Source organism: Apium graveolens, chromosome 3 (genome assembly GCF_009905375.1).
Source record: "Apium graveolens cultivar Ventura chromosome 3, ASM990537v1, whole genome shotgun sequence".
Taxonomy (NCBI): Eukaryota; Viridiplantae; Streptophyta; class Magnoliopsida; order Apiales; family Apiaceae; genus Apium; species Apium graveolens.
Window position 1 is genome coordinate 297,073,628 of NC_133649.1, and position 16,279 is coordinate 297,089,906.

The 16,279-nt window shown below is 35.3% G+C and overlaps 2 protein-coding genes across 4 annotated transcripts; both read left to right on the forward strand.

Annotated features, from left to right (window-relative positions):
* Positions 1-4,100: 4,100 nt before the first annotated feature.
* LOC141713705 (uncharacterized) lies at positions 4,101-5,799 on the forward strand. Of its 3 annotated transcripts, none has more exons than XM_074517243.1 (3): positions 4,101-4,275; positions 4,714-4,802; positions 4,884-5,799. In XM_074517243.1, the coding sequence occupies exon 3, from the start codon at positions 4,905-4,907 to the stop codon at positions 5,700-5,702; it is 798 nt and encodes a 265-aa protein (XP_074373344.1). In that variant the 5' UTR covers positions 4,101-4,275; positions 4,714-4,802; positions 4,884-4,904; the 3' UTR covers positions 5,703-5,799. The 3 variants fall into 3 exon arrangements, with proteins under 3 accessions (XP_074373344.1, XP_074373345.1, XP_074373343.1); XM_074517244.1 differs by having other exon boundaries at positions 4,714-4,760; XM_074517242.1 differs by lacking the exon at positions 4,714-4,802.
* An 8,766-nt stretch (positions 5,800-14,565) lies between these two features.
* On the forward strand, positions 14,566-15,207 carry LOC141715250 (uncharacterized). The gene has a single exon (XM_074518724.1). It carries the CDS (start codon positions 14,566-14,568, stop codon positions 15,205-15,207), a length of 642 nt encoding a protein of 213 aa, XP_074374825.1.
* The last annotated feature ends 1,072 nt before the right edge of the window (positions 15,208-16,279 follow it).

The window sequence follows — 16,279 nt, forward strand, 5'->3', positions numbered from 1 at the left end:
AGACTAGAGGAACATCTATCTTGTATTCACTTGTAAATTTCTTTTGGAATCTGGAAAATGTTAAATATAATCCAGAACTTTTCTGCTATTTACTTTGCATTACTGTTTATATCTTTTTCTTATTTGTTAGTTGAGTTATCCTCTAGGTATTTGTTGTTATTGTCTAACAAACAAATAGGGGGAGATTGAAAGGCATATGTCATAGCCTATTTGTTTATTCGAGGATTTAACAAGTAAATAGTGGTCCTATCGTTAGAGAGATCTCCCAGAGTAACATATGTCAAAGAATTAAGTAACATTGTTCTTCTACAGACTTGATGACTTAATTCACTGGAAGAAGCTCAAGAAATTGATCAAGCCTCAGTGATATAAATCAAGATTGTGGATTTAATCAAGTGACAGAGATCTCGTCAGGGTATCAATTAATTACAAAGATTTAGTCTGAAGAAAATCAAGAGTATCAAGGTCAAGGCATGAAGAAACGTCACGGAAGTTAGTCACTCATGAACCAGACAGTACATCGAGTGTCAGCATTAAAGTGGTGGAATTGATCCATAATTGACAGTGACTTTCAGAGGATTTTCAGAAGAAGGGTTGTTGTTCAAGAGTAGTATTAATTCGCTATTAATTAATTAAGTCGTATAATTTAATTAAGAAAATAAATTAAATCTGCAAAGATAAATTTATTGATTAATTGAATTAATTGATTAATTGATTAATTAATTCTGAATTAATATTATGTATTTTCAGAATTGATTTTGAATTAATATTCTATATTAATTCAACAAGTCTATCTTTTGTATTAGCAAGACAATCGGTATGACTATTGTCATACCGAAAGTCATGCCAGTTCATTTGATTGTCTTGCCAGTTCAAATAAATTGTCTTGCCAGTTCAAATGGATTGTCTTGCCGAAAGTCTTTCCAGTTCACATGAATTGTCTTGCCGAAAGTCTTTCTGGATCAATTGGAGTGTTTTGTTTACTTAACAACAACAGTTGATTTTACAAGAAAGCATTGAATATAGCCAACTACTCAAGAACACAGAAAGAAAAATAGAAGGCAGTGAACTTATTATTCTCAACTGCAATATCTCAGGACATTCATTTCTAGTATTTATTGTTAAATCTTAACCACTAGAAATCCTTTTCTTGTTCTTGTGTAACTATCTAGCGGATCGAAATCCCTAGAACTTAATCTCAAATCGCTTTTAGCATTTGATCTTTTTATTGCAAAAATAGAAAAAGTTCATGTCGAATTTATTCTAAATTTGTGATAATTGATTTGAGATTAATCACTTGTAAACGATACCGTTGTTGTAACACCTTTCAAGTTTAATAATAATTTTATTTAACTTAAATTTTGTTTCACTTTTTTATTCCGCATTTTATTCAATTAAACGGTATTGTTTGTATTCAACCCCCCTTCTACAAACATATTGAGACCTAACAGATCTTGTTAATCATATAATATAATTTATAATTAATAAACAAACCTAATACAAATAGATATAATACATGCTATATAAAATAGTAATATCTATGTTAAAAAAATATTTGAATCAAATACATTTCTATTACTCGCGTTTTGTTTTAAATAACCAAAACTAATGCAAAACCCCTTGACTTATATTTAAAAAATAGTGCTAACTGTGAATAAACTTTTTTGCCATAAAATAAAAAACAAAACAAATGATTACTTTGGTTGGAAATATAACTTTTTAAAAAATTAAACATACATGAATGTATAAGATACACAACACAATAACAATTATACCTTAGATTAATAATAAGTAAGATTCAGTTTTCGAGAACCTGATTTTTTTTATAATTAATCAGTTAAATACGTTTAATCACCACTTAATCGAAAAATATAAAATCATTAGGAATTTATTTATTTTTTGGTAAAAAAATACTTAATTGTAAAAAATAATTGATCAATTAATGCGAAATAATATTTCACTTTGAATTTAAATATTTTATTACGGGAATATATAAGATACAGAACTCAATAAAATTTAATATTTTAACTTTTACTATTGTTTCGCTTCAAAGTCTAAGAAAGAAGATTGAATGATAAATATAATTGTGATTCTTTTGGGAACTAATTTATTTTCTTCAAAGAATGAATAGTCATAACCATTCAATACAAACTGAGAAAAAGTAAAAAAATTATGGGTACGAGCGGCATACAAATATTATAGTCTTTCGTGCAAAAGAAACCATTAAATAATAAAAATGAGCAAATTATTTTTTATTATAAGCAGAAACAAATTATTCCTTAAAAATGACAAAATCATCGAGCAACAATCATCAAGGCACCTCCAAATATCCATTCTGAATCAAACTACATATGGAAGATTAAACAGAAGATTAAAGTTATATTCAGATATAGAACAACCATAACTATTAAAAATCACTAATTCACTTAAACAAAGATTATTTGTTTTAAAGAAATTCTGTATTATACCTTTGCCTGAAGAAGTACACATCGGGATGAGCAATATTAACAAAAATCTGGGTCGAGGGCAGGCTACTAATTTGAACGTTATCTGATATTGAAGACGAAGATATGAATATTAACACAATCTTGTGATGAACCTTATTACAATAAAAGATGTGTTTATTATAAAAAACAATAGTGCCTCTGAAAATTTTAACATTGGTCGATGCTAAAATAACAACTTTTGAATGGAGCTCTGCATACAATGTCTGGATATTCTCCGGAAAAGGTAGCTAGACACGATGACGGCTACCACTGCATCGGAATTTTTAAAAAAGTTTAAATTTTAGTAAATGCTAATATAAATCATTAAACCACCAATCTTGTCAAAATGCAACACTCAGCAAAATTGTATGCAAAGTTTACAAGCTATCGATATATAAATTTAAGTAAAAGAAACTAATTATCTCCCATCTGTCACATTGGAAACATATAACCTCTTTTTCATCATATTTAGTCAATATTTTAGACGGCTCCTTCAAATCCTCCACTACTCCAATTAAGGCTGAGCAAAACCGAACCGCAACCGAAAAATCGAACCGAACCGTGCTAATTCGGTTCGGTTCGGTCCTAAATTTTTCAGAAATCCGGTCTATTCGGTCCGGACCAAATAGACCGAATTAAAATTCGGTTCGGTTCGGTTCTTTTCACAAATATTTCGGTCCGGACCGAATAGACCAAATCATAAATACTATAATTTTGTATTATGTATATTTTACATATATCTTAAAAATTATAATCAAAATTTTTAATTTGTAATTATATTTATGGAGTATTAGAACTCTACATATCACATTACTTTAATTATATTTTAAAATTTATAATTTGTGATTTAATTTATAATGCAATTTTATTTTTGAAAAAAATTTCGGTCTATTCGGTCCAGAACCGGATCGAACCGAATTATTTCGGTTCGGTCCGGTCCATAATATAAATTCGGTCCGGTTCTGTCCAAAAAAAAATTACTATTCGGTTTTTCGGTCTATTCGGTTCGGTCCGGTTTTGGACCGAACCGACCGAATGCTCAGCCCTAACTCCAATACAAAGTTTCCAATAAATATATTTCACATTTGGTATTTAGTTTATAATGTATATTATATATTTTAAAAAATTAAATGATTTATTAATTCCGTGTACTTTCATTCCATTTCGTTATGTGTTGTGTACCTATACTGGAAAGCCAAACCTGACACTAATTATATTCGTATTTTTCATGTTCATGTACCAAATTTTTTAATCCAAATATTAATTATTGGTGTCGTTTCGTACCGTGTTCACGTGTCGTATACCAGTACGTGCTCAAGTTTGTAAATATCATTCATCTCTAGAGTATTTCCACCCACAATCCAACTTATAAAGGTCCGCAACAAAATATGGACATCATTGTATATTCGTAAATTGGTAATTTAAAACCGATCCTTAAAAGTCGAATATTAGATCATTAAAATATAAGATGAATATTTAAGTGCTCAGCTCTTAATTATATTTTTTATATATAATAAGCGCGACAAGTCATAATACAATTCTAAATAAAATATACTTAGAAATTGAAATTCTTAATTTTTTTTTTATTATATGCTATTATTGAAAAATATGATACAATGATCTCGTCTAAAATATCTACTCCATGTCTCGGTCAAGCGACGTCGGGTCGGGCTGAGGAGAAAATAGGGAGACGAGAATTAGGTATTTAATTCCTAATAATTGTTACATCTAGGAGCCGGAAGGGGAAGAGCAAAGCTACATCTTTCCCGATTCTTCTTTCTCTTTGATGGTTAGTCTCTCTCTCTCCCCCCCTCTCTCTAGTTAGTACATCTTGTATGTTTCACCTGTTGTAGGAATTTTTTGTTTGTTTATATATGATGCATCTAGTCTGCAGATTAAGTTAATCTATTGTGAATTGTGATAGCTAAAGTGTAGCCATGTTAATCTGTACATGTGTATTTGATATATCTTTTATTATTGGTTTATTATTATCTTAGTTTTGGGATTGTAGACACTCTTTTACCATGAATGAGACGTATATTACCAGAATGAGTAAGTATAATCAAAGTGAGTTTGATTTAGAAGTATTAATAATGAGCTGTTTATTATTGGTCCTTTTTATTAAATTGATTTTTACTTTTAGTTAGGTGTAAGTTTTGTTTCTTTTTATTTGCCGTGAGATATGTCTAAATGGTTAATTAATGGAAAGTGACAAATATATTTTCAGGCACCTAAAGGGATTTACCATGAATGAGACACATATTACCAGAATGAGTATTGGTCCTTTTTATTAAATTTATTTTCACTTTTAGTTAGGTATAAGTACTGTTTCTTTTTATGTGCTGTTAGATATGTCTAAAATGATTAATTAATGGGAAGTGACAAATATATTTTCAGGCGCCTAAAGGGATTCCTCTGATGGAGGTGTTCAACATGGTATATTTAGGTGCTAAAAACGTACAAGCTATGGACCAACATGGATTTATCACATTGATTTCTGATAAAGGTTCTCAATTTCTTTATAGCATACGTGAAGAACATGTTGATGCAACTCAGCCTGCAATTCGCTTTAAGGATGACATTTGTGTCACAGTTAATGGACCAACCTGTTATTTCAAAAATCTTCGAATGGAGTTCGATCTCTTTTCTCATGCCTACAAAGACACTCTTAACATACGTTGGATGCCCGAAGATTATGAAGATTGTTGTGATACTGAAGCTCTTTTAGAACATCTTCCTGAGGTGGATCTACTAGAAAAACGTGTACAATCCCGTGATGGCACCAGAGAGATCTCGATTTTGATGGGGTTGTTTCTTAATGCTACGGTAGCCAATGTGAAGGTTAAGTTGTTAGGCAACTTTGTTGGTTTGGATGTTTATGGAGTAGTAGCTGCTAGTAACAGCAAAGTGGACGATTGCAAGGGTACAAGTGTGCTTTTTGCTAGGAAGGCTAACAGAGAGATTAGTTTAGGAGCTGATGGTCTCATTCCGTTGTCCCAATCCCGTGTTGCTGTGCCATTGAATTCTGTGCTCTCCGTTGAAATTTCTCTACATGTTAATGGGGAGTGTTACAGAGCCAGTGTTCCCGTAAGGGCTAAATACTCCGGGACTTCTCATGAGAAAGATTCTGAATCCGTTTTCGAAGTAAGTGTGGAGTGGGATGCTAACAGAGAATCGGTATATTCCGAATATGACCATGCATATGCCGGTTTCTAATTATTATTAGTTTGTTATGTATTAAATAAAGATTGTGTGTTTGGCCTTCTAATTTAAACTTTGTTTAACCTATTAATGCAACTGTTTGCATTAGATATTTTTGTTTTATCTTGAAATTTTGTCACTGTTAAGATGTTTTCTATATTATCTTATACTCCCTCCGTCCCTCCGTTTACATTTGGGTTGGGCACGGAGTTTAAGAAAAATGATAAAATAGTGGATGAAAGTTAAAAAAGTGAGTAAAGTAGTGGGATCGATTAATATTATATGTATAAAGTAGGTATAGTAGAGAGAATTAGTGGATGTAGTTACTTTTTATATTATAAAAACTTTACTATCTTTGGAAAATTTTGAAATGTAAACAATTGAAAAGGACATCCCAAAAAGGAAAGTGTAAACAAATGGGAGGGACAGAGGGAGTATGTTTTTCCGAGGGTTATTCTGTTCCGGCTAATGTGTACCATACAAACCTTAAGCCAAAAAAAAATATATTTTTGGAAATGCAAATTGTAAGCTCAAAATATTTGATTCCGGACTAGCAAGAGTTGCTTTCAATGTTTGTATTCTGGACGATATGCAAATTTTACATATCGTAATTTTGTTATATTTCTGAAGCTTGATGTTCTCTGAAATGAAGTTTATTTCTTAATTGCATCATTTCTCTCGAAGGTTGGTAGCTTTTATTATTTACCTAACATGCTTGGAGAGTGGAGCATGGTTTTATGGATATGTAACGTTATCTTGTCTTGGTTAAGACAAACAACTGTGATCTATGTTCTTAGGCCAACACATATCAGTTTGTTTTGTTTAATTTGATAAAATTATTACAGTCCACTAAAAATCAAGGCGTTTTTTGTGGTGTATCACTGCATATCTACGGAGGCTAATGTGTGTAATAAACTTAACATAAACTGTTTTTAGCATCCAATGAACAAACGAAATTTCATAGAAATATGTTGGCTATAATTTTTTTTCCTATTTTAACCCCCAAGTCTGTAAATATCAATAATTTCCGGGCTCTGCCACTAGTGGGGAGGATAAAAATATACTACATGTATAGTTCTTACATTGATCTGACATGCAATAATTGGTGGCAATCTGGATAATGCAAGTTGCTGAAACATAAGAAAAAAGAATTGCCTTCACAGAAGAATCTCTAACACAAGTTTTCCACCATACCATGTTGAAATTTTTTTCTGCAAACCCAAAACATGGATGTTCTTCAGCCATGTCTGTGTATGAAATTTTAAAACCCTGGTGTACACGCTTGTAGTCCAGACATGGCAGTCCTACAGATTTGGCTGCTATGCAGTGATAGTCACCAAGTTCCTCTTTGTGAGCTATTGATGTGCCAGTAACATCCAGTGATAAACTGTAACTTTGTCGGTATAGACATTTTGAGAATGATATTGCAGCCTTTCGAATCCTGGTCCTGGAATCACGTTGTACGGAAAGATTAGTGCATCAACAGTTCAATATTGTTACATGAGAACCAACTCCCTATATGACCAGCACCCTTCTCTATTTCAAAATATCAAAGATATTGTTAAGACATGCTATGTCATAGTTGTTGGAAAATATGGGTATAAGTCCCATATTGGTAAGTCATATTTTTTAGCATTATGACTAAAAGATGTGTGAGATATGATGATATTCTCTTAATAATGGAAATTATTATTTTCCATTAGAATTTGGCTCAAATATTATGGCATAAATTAATTTGATTTTGTTTCAGATTAATTGATATGGTGTATGTCTTGATATATTCAATCTGATTCTGTTTCAGATTATTTATGGAATAAAGTAGCTTGCAAGTATTACACCGATTCCATAATTAATGATATTTAATTATGGAAAAGAGTAGCGCACAAGTCTATCTACACCTATATAAACACCTCTAAGGCGTTAGGGTTAGACACACCAAAAACATATTCGTCTCTAAACACAAATCTCTCTCTCTCGGTGATAGTTTCGTGCCCGTTCAAGCTCGCTGAAGGTGCTCGTTATCCGTAACGCCGCCGCTACCTCGTTTTATCCTGGGAGGCTATCGACTCGCACATACGGTGAGAGGCGAAATAGCTTTAAGGAGACAGTTTCAACTGGACTCGAGGATCTCTCTTCTGTTTATATCTTTTCTTCCTCCGTTTGATTTCGTTTACTCACACACACACTTGTTTGATTATTTGTATTAATCGCAGATTGTTTTCACAATCTTAAAGCTATTTATTTTATATACATCTGTGACTGATACATCTGTATCTGCTTGTTTTGTTGAGTAACAGATCGATGGAGAACCAAACTGTGAACGATTCGATGAACATGACGGCTGATCCCAACGCACAGATCACTGGATCTGATGGGGTTCACCAGCAGCCGATTAACCCTAACGCACGGATCGTACGATCTGATGGGGGTCAAACGCCTGTTGGACATGTGCCTTCGGGACATGTGCCTTCGGGACATGTGCCTGTGGGACACACTGTCATTGGACAGTTTAGTGTTCCTCTTGGACAGATATCGGCAGGATTCACTCCTCCGATCATACCTGCGGTGCCTACTGGTGTGCATACACCTGTAGTACAGACGCACGTACCATCTGTTCCACTCGTGGTGCCTGCTGCACCTGTTATGCCAACTGTGCCTGCTGCACATGCTGAAAAACCTGAGAAGTTCAACGGAACGAACTTCAAACGTTGGCAACAAAAGATGCACTTTTATCTGACCACGTTGCATATGGATCGCTTCCTTAAGGAAGAACCACCGTTGCTCACTGCTGAGAGTAACATGCAGACTGTGTATGCTGCTGATGCTTGGAAGCACTCCGACTACATCTGTCGGAACTATGTGTTAAATTGTTTGTCTGACTCGTTGTATAACGTATACAGCGCAAAGCCAACATCTAAGGTCTTATGGGAGTCACTTGACCATAAGTATAAAACCGAGGACGCTGGGGCAAAGAAGTGGATTGTTGGCCGCTTTCTTGATTATAAGATGGCAGACTCTAAGACTGTGGTCAGTCAGGTGCAGGAACTGCAGGTGATCATTCATGACATTCATGCTGAGGGAATGGTCATAAGTGAGTCTTTCCAAGTTGCTGCTGTTATTGAAAAGCTTCCACCTGGATGGAAAGATTTCAAGAACTACCTTAAGCACAAGCGAAAGGAGATGTCTATGGAGGATCTTATTGTTAGACTTCGTATTGAAGAAGACAACAGGGGTCCGAGAAGAAAGTTAACGTTGCCACTGAGAAGGCAAACATGGTGGAGCATGCTCAAAGCTCCAAGCCCAAGAAGGCTAATTCTGGTAAAGGGGCAAAGCTGGCACCCAAGAGAGGGATTTCGAAGTCGAAATTTCAAGGGAAGTGCTACAACTGTGATAAAGTTGGTCATAGGTCTTCTGACTGCAAGAAGCCCAAGAAGCCCAACAAGAAGAAAGAAGCAAACATGGTAGAGAATATCTCCAAGGAGATGGGTGACATAGACCTCTGTGCTACGGTCTCTGAAGTGAACCTGGTCGGTTCTAATCCACGTGAATGGTGGATTGATACTGGTGCTACTAGGCATGTTTGCTCAGACAAGGCGGTTTTCTCTAGCCTCAAAGCTTCCGATGCTGGTGAGAAACTCTACATGGGGAATTCAGCAACTTCTACCATTGAGGGTGAAGGCACGGTGATCCTGAAGATGACCTCTGGGAAGAATCTGACTTTGAAGAATGTACTTTATGTGCCTGATATTCGCAAGAACCTTGTGTCTGGTTCTCTGTTGAATAAGCATGGCTTTCGCATTGTAATAGAGTCAGATAAAGTTATTTTGTCTAAGAGTGGTATGTTTGTAGGCAAGGGTTATTTAACTGATGGGCTTTTTAAGCTCAATGTAATGTCCGTTAAGGACGATAATGAAATGAAGAATTCTTCTGCTTACTTGCTTGAGTCTCCTAATTTATGGCATGCTAGATTAGGACATGTAAATTATGAAACTTTACGACGTTTAAGTGCAAAAGAATACATACCTAAACTTACTATCGATCCAAAACATAAGTGTGAGACTTGTGTTGAGGCAAAATTAACGAGATCATCATTTAAACGTGTGGAAAGGAACACCAAAGTGCTAGACCTAATACATAGCGACATATGTGATTTAAAATTCGCTCCAACAAGAGGAGGAAACAAGTATTTTATTACATTCATTGATGATTGTACAAAATACTGCTATGTATATTTGTTGAAAAGCAAAGACGAAGCTATAGATAAATTTAAAATCTATAAGGAAGAAGTTGAGACACAACAAACTGAGAAAATCAAAACGATACGAAGTGATCGTGGAGGTGAATATGTTGAACCGTTTGGGGAATTCTGTTCACAACATGGTATAATCCATGAGGTCACTGCACCATACTCCCCTCAGTCAAATGGTGTGGCTGAAAGGAAGAATCGCACTCTGAAAGAGATGATGAATGCGATGTTGTTAAGCTCTGGGCTCCCACAATCGATGTGGGGAGAAGCCATCTTAAGCGCAAATAATATTTTAAATATTACGATGCGCAAGAATAAGGATGTAAGTCCTTATGAAATGTGGAAGAAAAAGAAACCAAGTTACCAACACCTGAAAGTGTGGGGGTGCCTTGCAAAGGTACTGATCCCTACACCGAAGAAGGTGAAGATAGGTCCTAAGACTGTGAATTGTGTCTTCATCGGATATCCTCCACACAGCACTGCATATCGGTTTCTTGTTCATGAATCCAAGATTCCTGATATTCAAAAGAATACCATTATGGAATCAAGAAATGCCTCATTTTTTGAGACGATGTTTCCCTGTAATCCAGGAAACCAACAACCTACGACGTCTAAACGATCTCATGAGTCTGTAGATGACGATAATGAGAGTGACGAAAGTGAAGACAAAAATGTGGGGGTAGTGAGAAGGAGCAAAAGACAACGAACGGAGAAATCCTATGGGTCTGATTTTATGACCTATTTGCTCGAATAAGGTGACCCAAAAACTTATAAGGAGGCGGTTACCTCACCTGATGGACCTATGTGGAAAGAGGCCATCAAGAATGAAGTTGATTCAATTATGCAAAATCATACTTGGGAATTAGTGGACTTGCCAACTGGTTGCAAACCATTAGGTAGCAAGTGGGTTTTCAAGAAGAAGTTGAAAACTGATGGCACTATTGATAAGTATAAGGCCAGACTTGTAATTAAAGGATACAAGCAACAAAAAGGCCTTGATTACTTTGATACATATTCTCCTGTAACGAGAATAACGTCCATAAGGATGATGTTTGCTATTGCTGCAATGCGTAATCTAACTGTACATCAAATGGATGTGAAAACAGCTTTCCTAAATGGAGACATAGATGAAGAAATCTATATGGAACAACCTGAAGGGTTTGTTGTCCCAGGACAAGAAAGGAAAGTGTGTAGATTGGTGAAATCATTGTATGGTTTGAAACAAGCGCCTATGAAATGGCATGAAAAATTTGATGAGGTCGTGCTGGCCAATGGTTTCAAAATCAATGAATGTGATAGCTGTGCCTATTACAAGGATAACGAGAACAGCTATGTCAAGGAGAATGACAATGGCTATGTCATGATGACACTATATGTAGATGATCTACTTATTGCTGGAAGCAATGATAAAGTTATCAAATCTACAAAGGACATGTTGAAATCAAGGTTCGACATGAAAGATATGGGACTAGCAAATGTAATTCTGGGAATTCAAATTTCTAGAACATCAGAGGGTCTCGCATTAAGTCAACCACATTATGTTGACAAGATCCTTGAGAAGTTTCTTAAGGATGACTTTGAGAAAGCTAGGACACCTGTAGATATGACTTTGCACCTATCCAAGAACAAAGGTGTAGCTGTTTCCCAATTGGAATACTCGAGGATAATTGGTAGTCTGATGTACCTCATGAGTTGTACAAGACCAGACATTGCATACTCAATTAGCAAGTTGAGTAGGTTTACGAGTAATCCGGGAGCTGATCACTGGAAAGCGATTATAAGGGTACTAAGGTACTTGAGGGGAACTCGAGACTATGGACTGCACTATGGCAGATACCCAGCAGTATTAGAAGGATATACTGACGCAAATTGGATATCTAGCAAGAAAGCACTTAAGTCTACGAGTGGCTATGTGTTTACATTAGCTGGAGCGGCAATATCATGGAAATCCTCAAAACAAACGGTGATAACTCATTCCACGATGTAAGCTGAGTTTGTGGCACTAGATAAATGCGCCGAAGAGGCTGAATATCTACGTCAGTTTCTGGAGGATATTCCAAGATGGCCAAAGCCTGTAACTGCAATAGGGATTCACTGTGATAGTCAATCCGCTATTGGCAGAGCACAGAGCACGATGTATAATGGAAAGTCTCGTCATATACGACGACGACACAGTTCCATTAGACAATTGATCTCAACCGGAATTATCACTATTGACTATATACCGTCAAAGGATAATATCGCGGATCCACTAACCAAAGGGTTATCAAGAGAAGTGGTTGAGAAATCATCGAGAGGGATGGGCCTTAAGCCTATTGCTTAACGGCATCATGGTGGACACCCAACCATTGTTGACTGGAGATCCCAAGAACTTGGTTCAATGGGACAACTAAATCATGATGACCAAATCACTGTGGGGGTAACCCCTGGCCTGTTCCTATGATGAGGAAACAGTGAGACCCGTAAGGTACGAGGTTAAGCTTTGAGCCTTTAATGATCTTTGATGAATACGTGGAGCTCAGGAGTGAACGCATGGAATTCAGTTGAGTAAACGCGGGTTACTCTATAAGATAAAGATCACCTATGTGGGAGAGAAGTGGGGCCGCTTCAAAGGAGAATTGCGAGGCACAATTCTTTAGAAACTTCTCCAGAACCAGGACGATGTTCCATGGCCAAAATGGACATACTCATGAGAGCTGAACGAGTCAGAAACGATATAGTGATAAGTATATCATCGTTTACATAAACGGTCGAACAGTTCAAGGACAAGCACGTCTACTGTCTACCAGTAAAGTCGGTATGCTTACTCGAGCGAAGGTTCAAGGAGCATTCTCTACCTATCGTATGCTATATCTGATCGAAGAAACTATCACCAAGTCAAACTCCGTGTCTGTCTTTCTGTCTGTCTGGTGTGTGCTACTAAGATTACCAATCTCACCCATGTGGGGGATTGTTGGAAAATATGGGTATAAGTCCCATATTGGTAAGTCATATTTTTTAGCATTATGACTAAAAGATGTGTGAGATATGATGATATTCTCTTAATAATGGAAATTATTATTTTCCATTAGAATTTGGCTCAAATATTATGGCATAAATTAATTTGATTTTGTTTCAGATTAATTGATATGGTGTATGTCTTGATATATTCAATCTGATTCTGTTTCAGATTATTTATGGAATAAAGTAGCTTGCAAGTATTACACCGATTCCATAATTAATGATATTTAATTATGGAAAAGAGTAGCGCACAAGTCTATCTACACCTATATAAACACCTCTAAGGCGTTAGGGTTAGACACACCAAAAACATATTCGTCTCTAAACACAAATCTCTCTCTCTCGGTGATAGTTTCGTGCCCGTTCAAGCTCGCTGAAGGTGCTCGTTATCCGTAACGCCGCCGCTACCTCGTTTTATCCTGGGAGGCTATCGACTCGCACATACGGTGAGAGGCGAAATAGCTTTAAGGAGACAGTTTCAACTGGACTCGAGGATCTCTCTTCTGTTTATATCTTTTCTTCCTCCGTTTGATTTCGTTTACTCACACACACACTTGTTTGATTATTTGTATTAATCGCAGATTGTTTTCACAATAGTCACATAGCATTAGCGAGCATCACCAGCTAAATTAAAATTGAGCTAAATAATAATCATACACAGCACTGAGACATTTGAACAATAAAAAATGATATAACTATCTCATCTTGAATAAATGGAAAGATGTCTCCACACTTATCTTAGAACTTAGATCCCCTCTCAGGATTTAGAATAGGTATATTTTACATATCATAAATCAGCAAAATATATAAGAATAAGATGAGGATTCCCTTCATTATAATCTAAGGCGTAATAATGACTGGTGAGATGCCATCATTTTTTTAAGGATTCTTATGCTCATAAAACTCAAATATCTGCTCTGATAGAAGTTATTTTGCAACCAATGCTCAATATTCAAGACATATTGACACATGAGAAGTGGAAACTTCGTTCCCTTATCTAACATCCTGACCGGAAATTACAGTCCAGGATCAAATACTAACTGTCAAAAATTCTTTTGCAATCCAAAAATAACTAGCACAATAACAATTTTTTTAGCACAGTACACAAAGAGGAGGTTGAACATGTATCGGGGCTCCAACACTTTCAACCCATTCACCATTTCATAAACAATCTAGACTCAAATACATTGTAATAGTGTGCCGCCTTCATACGCAATCAGGATTAGTTTTGGTAGTTTACGTAATAAAATTTTAAATTACAAGGTCCTCTTTTCGTACCGTTTGTTACTATAAAATTCATATGATTTATAGTGCAGGTGGAATTAGAAAAAGAAAAAAAAGGAGCAGTCAAAGGTGTTGAGAATAATTCAAAATTATTTGAATTGTTTTCTTGAATATTTGTTGATTAGTTTGTTAGGTGTTTTTCAAATAATTAGTTTGTTAGGTGTTTTAGGAGTTTTAGTTTTTTTAGTATATAAAACCACACGTTGGTTATCAGAAATTAGATAGAAGTATGTATCTCATTTTATTCACTACTTCTCTATATTTTTCTCTCTTTTTTTTATTAGTCTAAATACCAACAGTGGTATCATGAGCCTTATTGATCTTAAGGGTCTGTGATATAACATAGCCATGTCTTCAAATCAAACACCAAATCTTTCTACTCCATTTTTTAGTGGTGAAAATTATCAAGTATGGGCTATTAAAATGAAAACTCAATTGAAAGGTTTGGGTTTATGGACATGGGTGGAAAGTGAGAGGGAGATACAACCTCTTACAGACAATCCTATTCTAAATCAAATCAAACTTCACGAAAATGAGTCAAGTAAGGGTCCAAGGGCTTTATCAATTATCCATACGGCCGTGTCAAAATCGATTTTCACAAGAATTATGACTTGTGAAACAGGAAAAGAGGCTTGGGATAAGCTAAAAGAATTGTATGAGCGCAACGCAAGAATAAAGAGGATGCAAGTTTTAAATCTCAAAAGGGATTTTGAGACTTTAGCCATGAAAGAAAAAGACACTATACAAGATTATTATGATAATTTGATGGGTGTTGTTAACAAAATGCGGCTGATGAGAGAAGATGTACCTGATAGCAAAATTGTAGAGAAGCTGTTTGTGAGTTTGCCTGAAAGGTTTGAGTCAAAACTTTCATCTCTTGAAGTTTCAAAAGATATAAGTGAACTATCTTTATCCGAGCTAATTAATTCTCTGCAAGCTCAAGAACAAAGAAGAGCGATGAGAAACAAGGAAACTGAAAATGCGGTTTAAGGAGCTTTTTTGAAAAAAACTCAAAAGCAAAAAATAAAATTTACTCAATGTGGTCATTGTAAGAAGAATGGACATGAAGAAAAAGATTGTTGGAACAAGGAAAGACCTAAATGCTTTAAATGCAAGAGGTTTGGACATGTGCAAAAGTATTGTAGAGTCAAGACGGAAGAAAGTGTCAATAAGACACAAGTATTTGATGAAGAACTATTTTGATATTGGAGAGAAGTGCTCCAATGTGTACGTTGGTGAGAGTGCATCAACATGAAACTGTGGAGAGAAGGGCTCCCAAATGAAACTGTAGAGAAAAGTGCTCCAACAGCAATGGTGATGGTGGGAAGTACAACATCATCGAATTAATTTTTAGAATTTTGAATTATGAGGGAGTGTTGAGAATAATTCAAAATTATTTGAATTGTTTTCTTGAATATTTGTTGATTAGTTTGTTAGGTGTTTTTCAAATAATTAGTAGATAAGATAAGTTCTAGTTTTTATGAGTTTTATTTTTTTTAGTGTATAAAACCACACGTTGGTTATCAGAAATTAGATAGAAGTATGTATCTCATTTTATTCACTACTTCTCTATATTTTTCTCTCTTTCTTTTATTAGTCTAAACACCGACAAAAGGCAAGTGCAAGTGGGAGATGTTACACACGAAGTTTGCAGATTTCACTTACATTTTCTGAAGCACCTACATTGGCCTCTGTATCAATATCATACAAAGAGATAGACAATTACGGATGCTCTAGTTTATTTATAAAGGAGTAGAAAAAACCAATAATATAGGTTCCAAGTGCAATTATAATAACTATTTGTTTTCCCTGGTGCTTCCTACCTCTTTTAGATCTCTATATCATCCTTGTAATATGATTCACGGTTTCGGGTCTAGTGGGTAAGTCAGATTCACCATCTCCTGGTGTACAAAAAGGTACCAATATGAGCACTAAAGTGTAGTACTATAATAAACATCCATACTCATTATCAACGTTTTAGAGCATACATATTTGATCATCATCACTCGAATTATCAGCGTCAGCATTGGAGTTTTTTCTTTTGTCAATTACAACTAGAGCT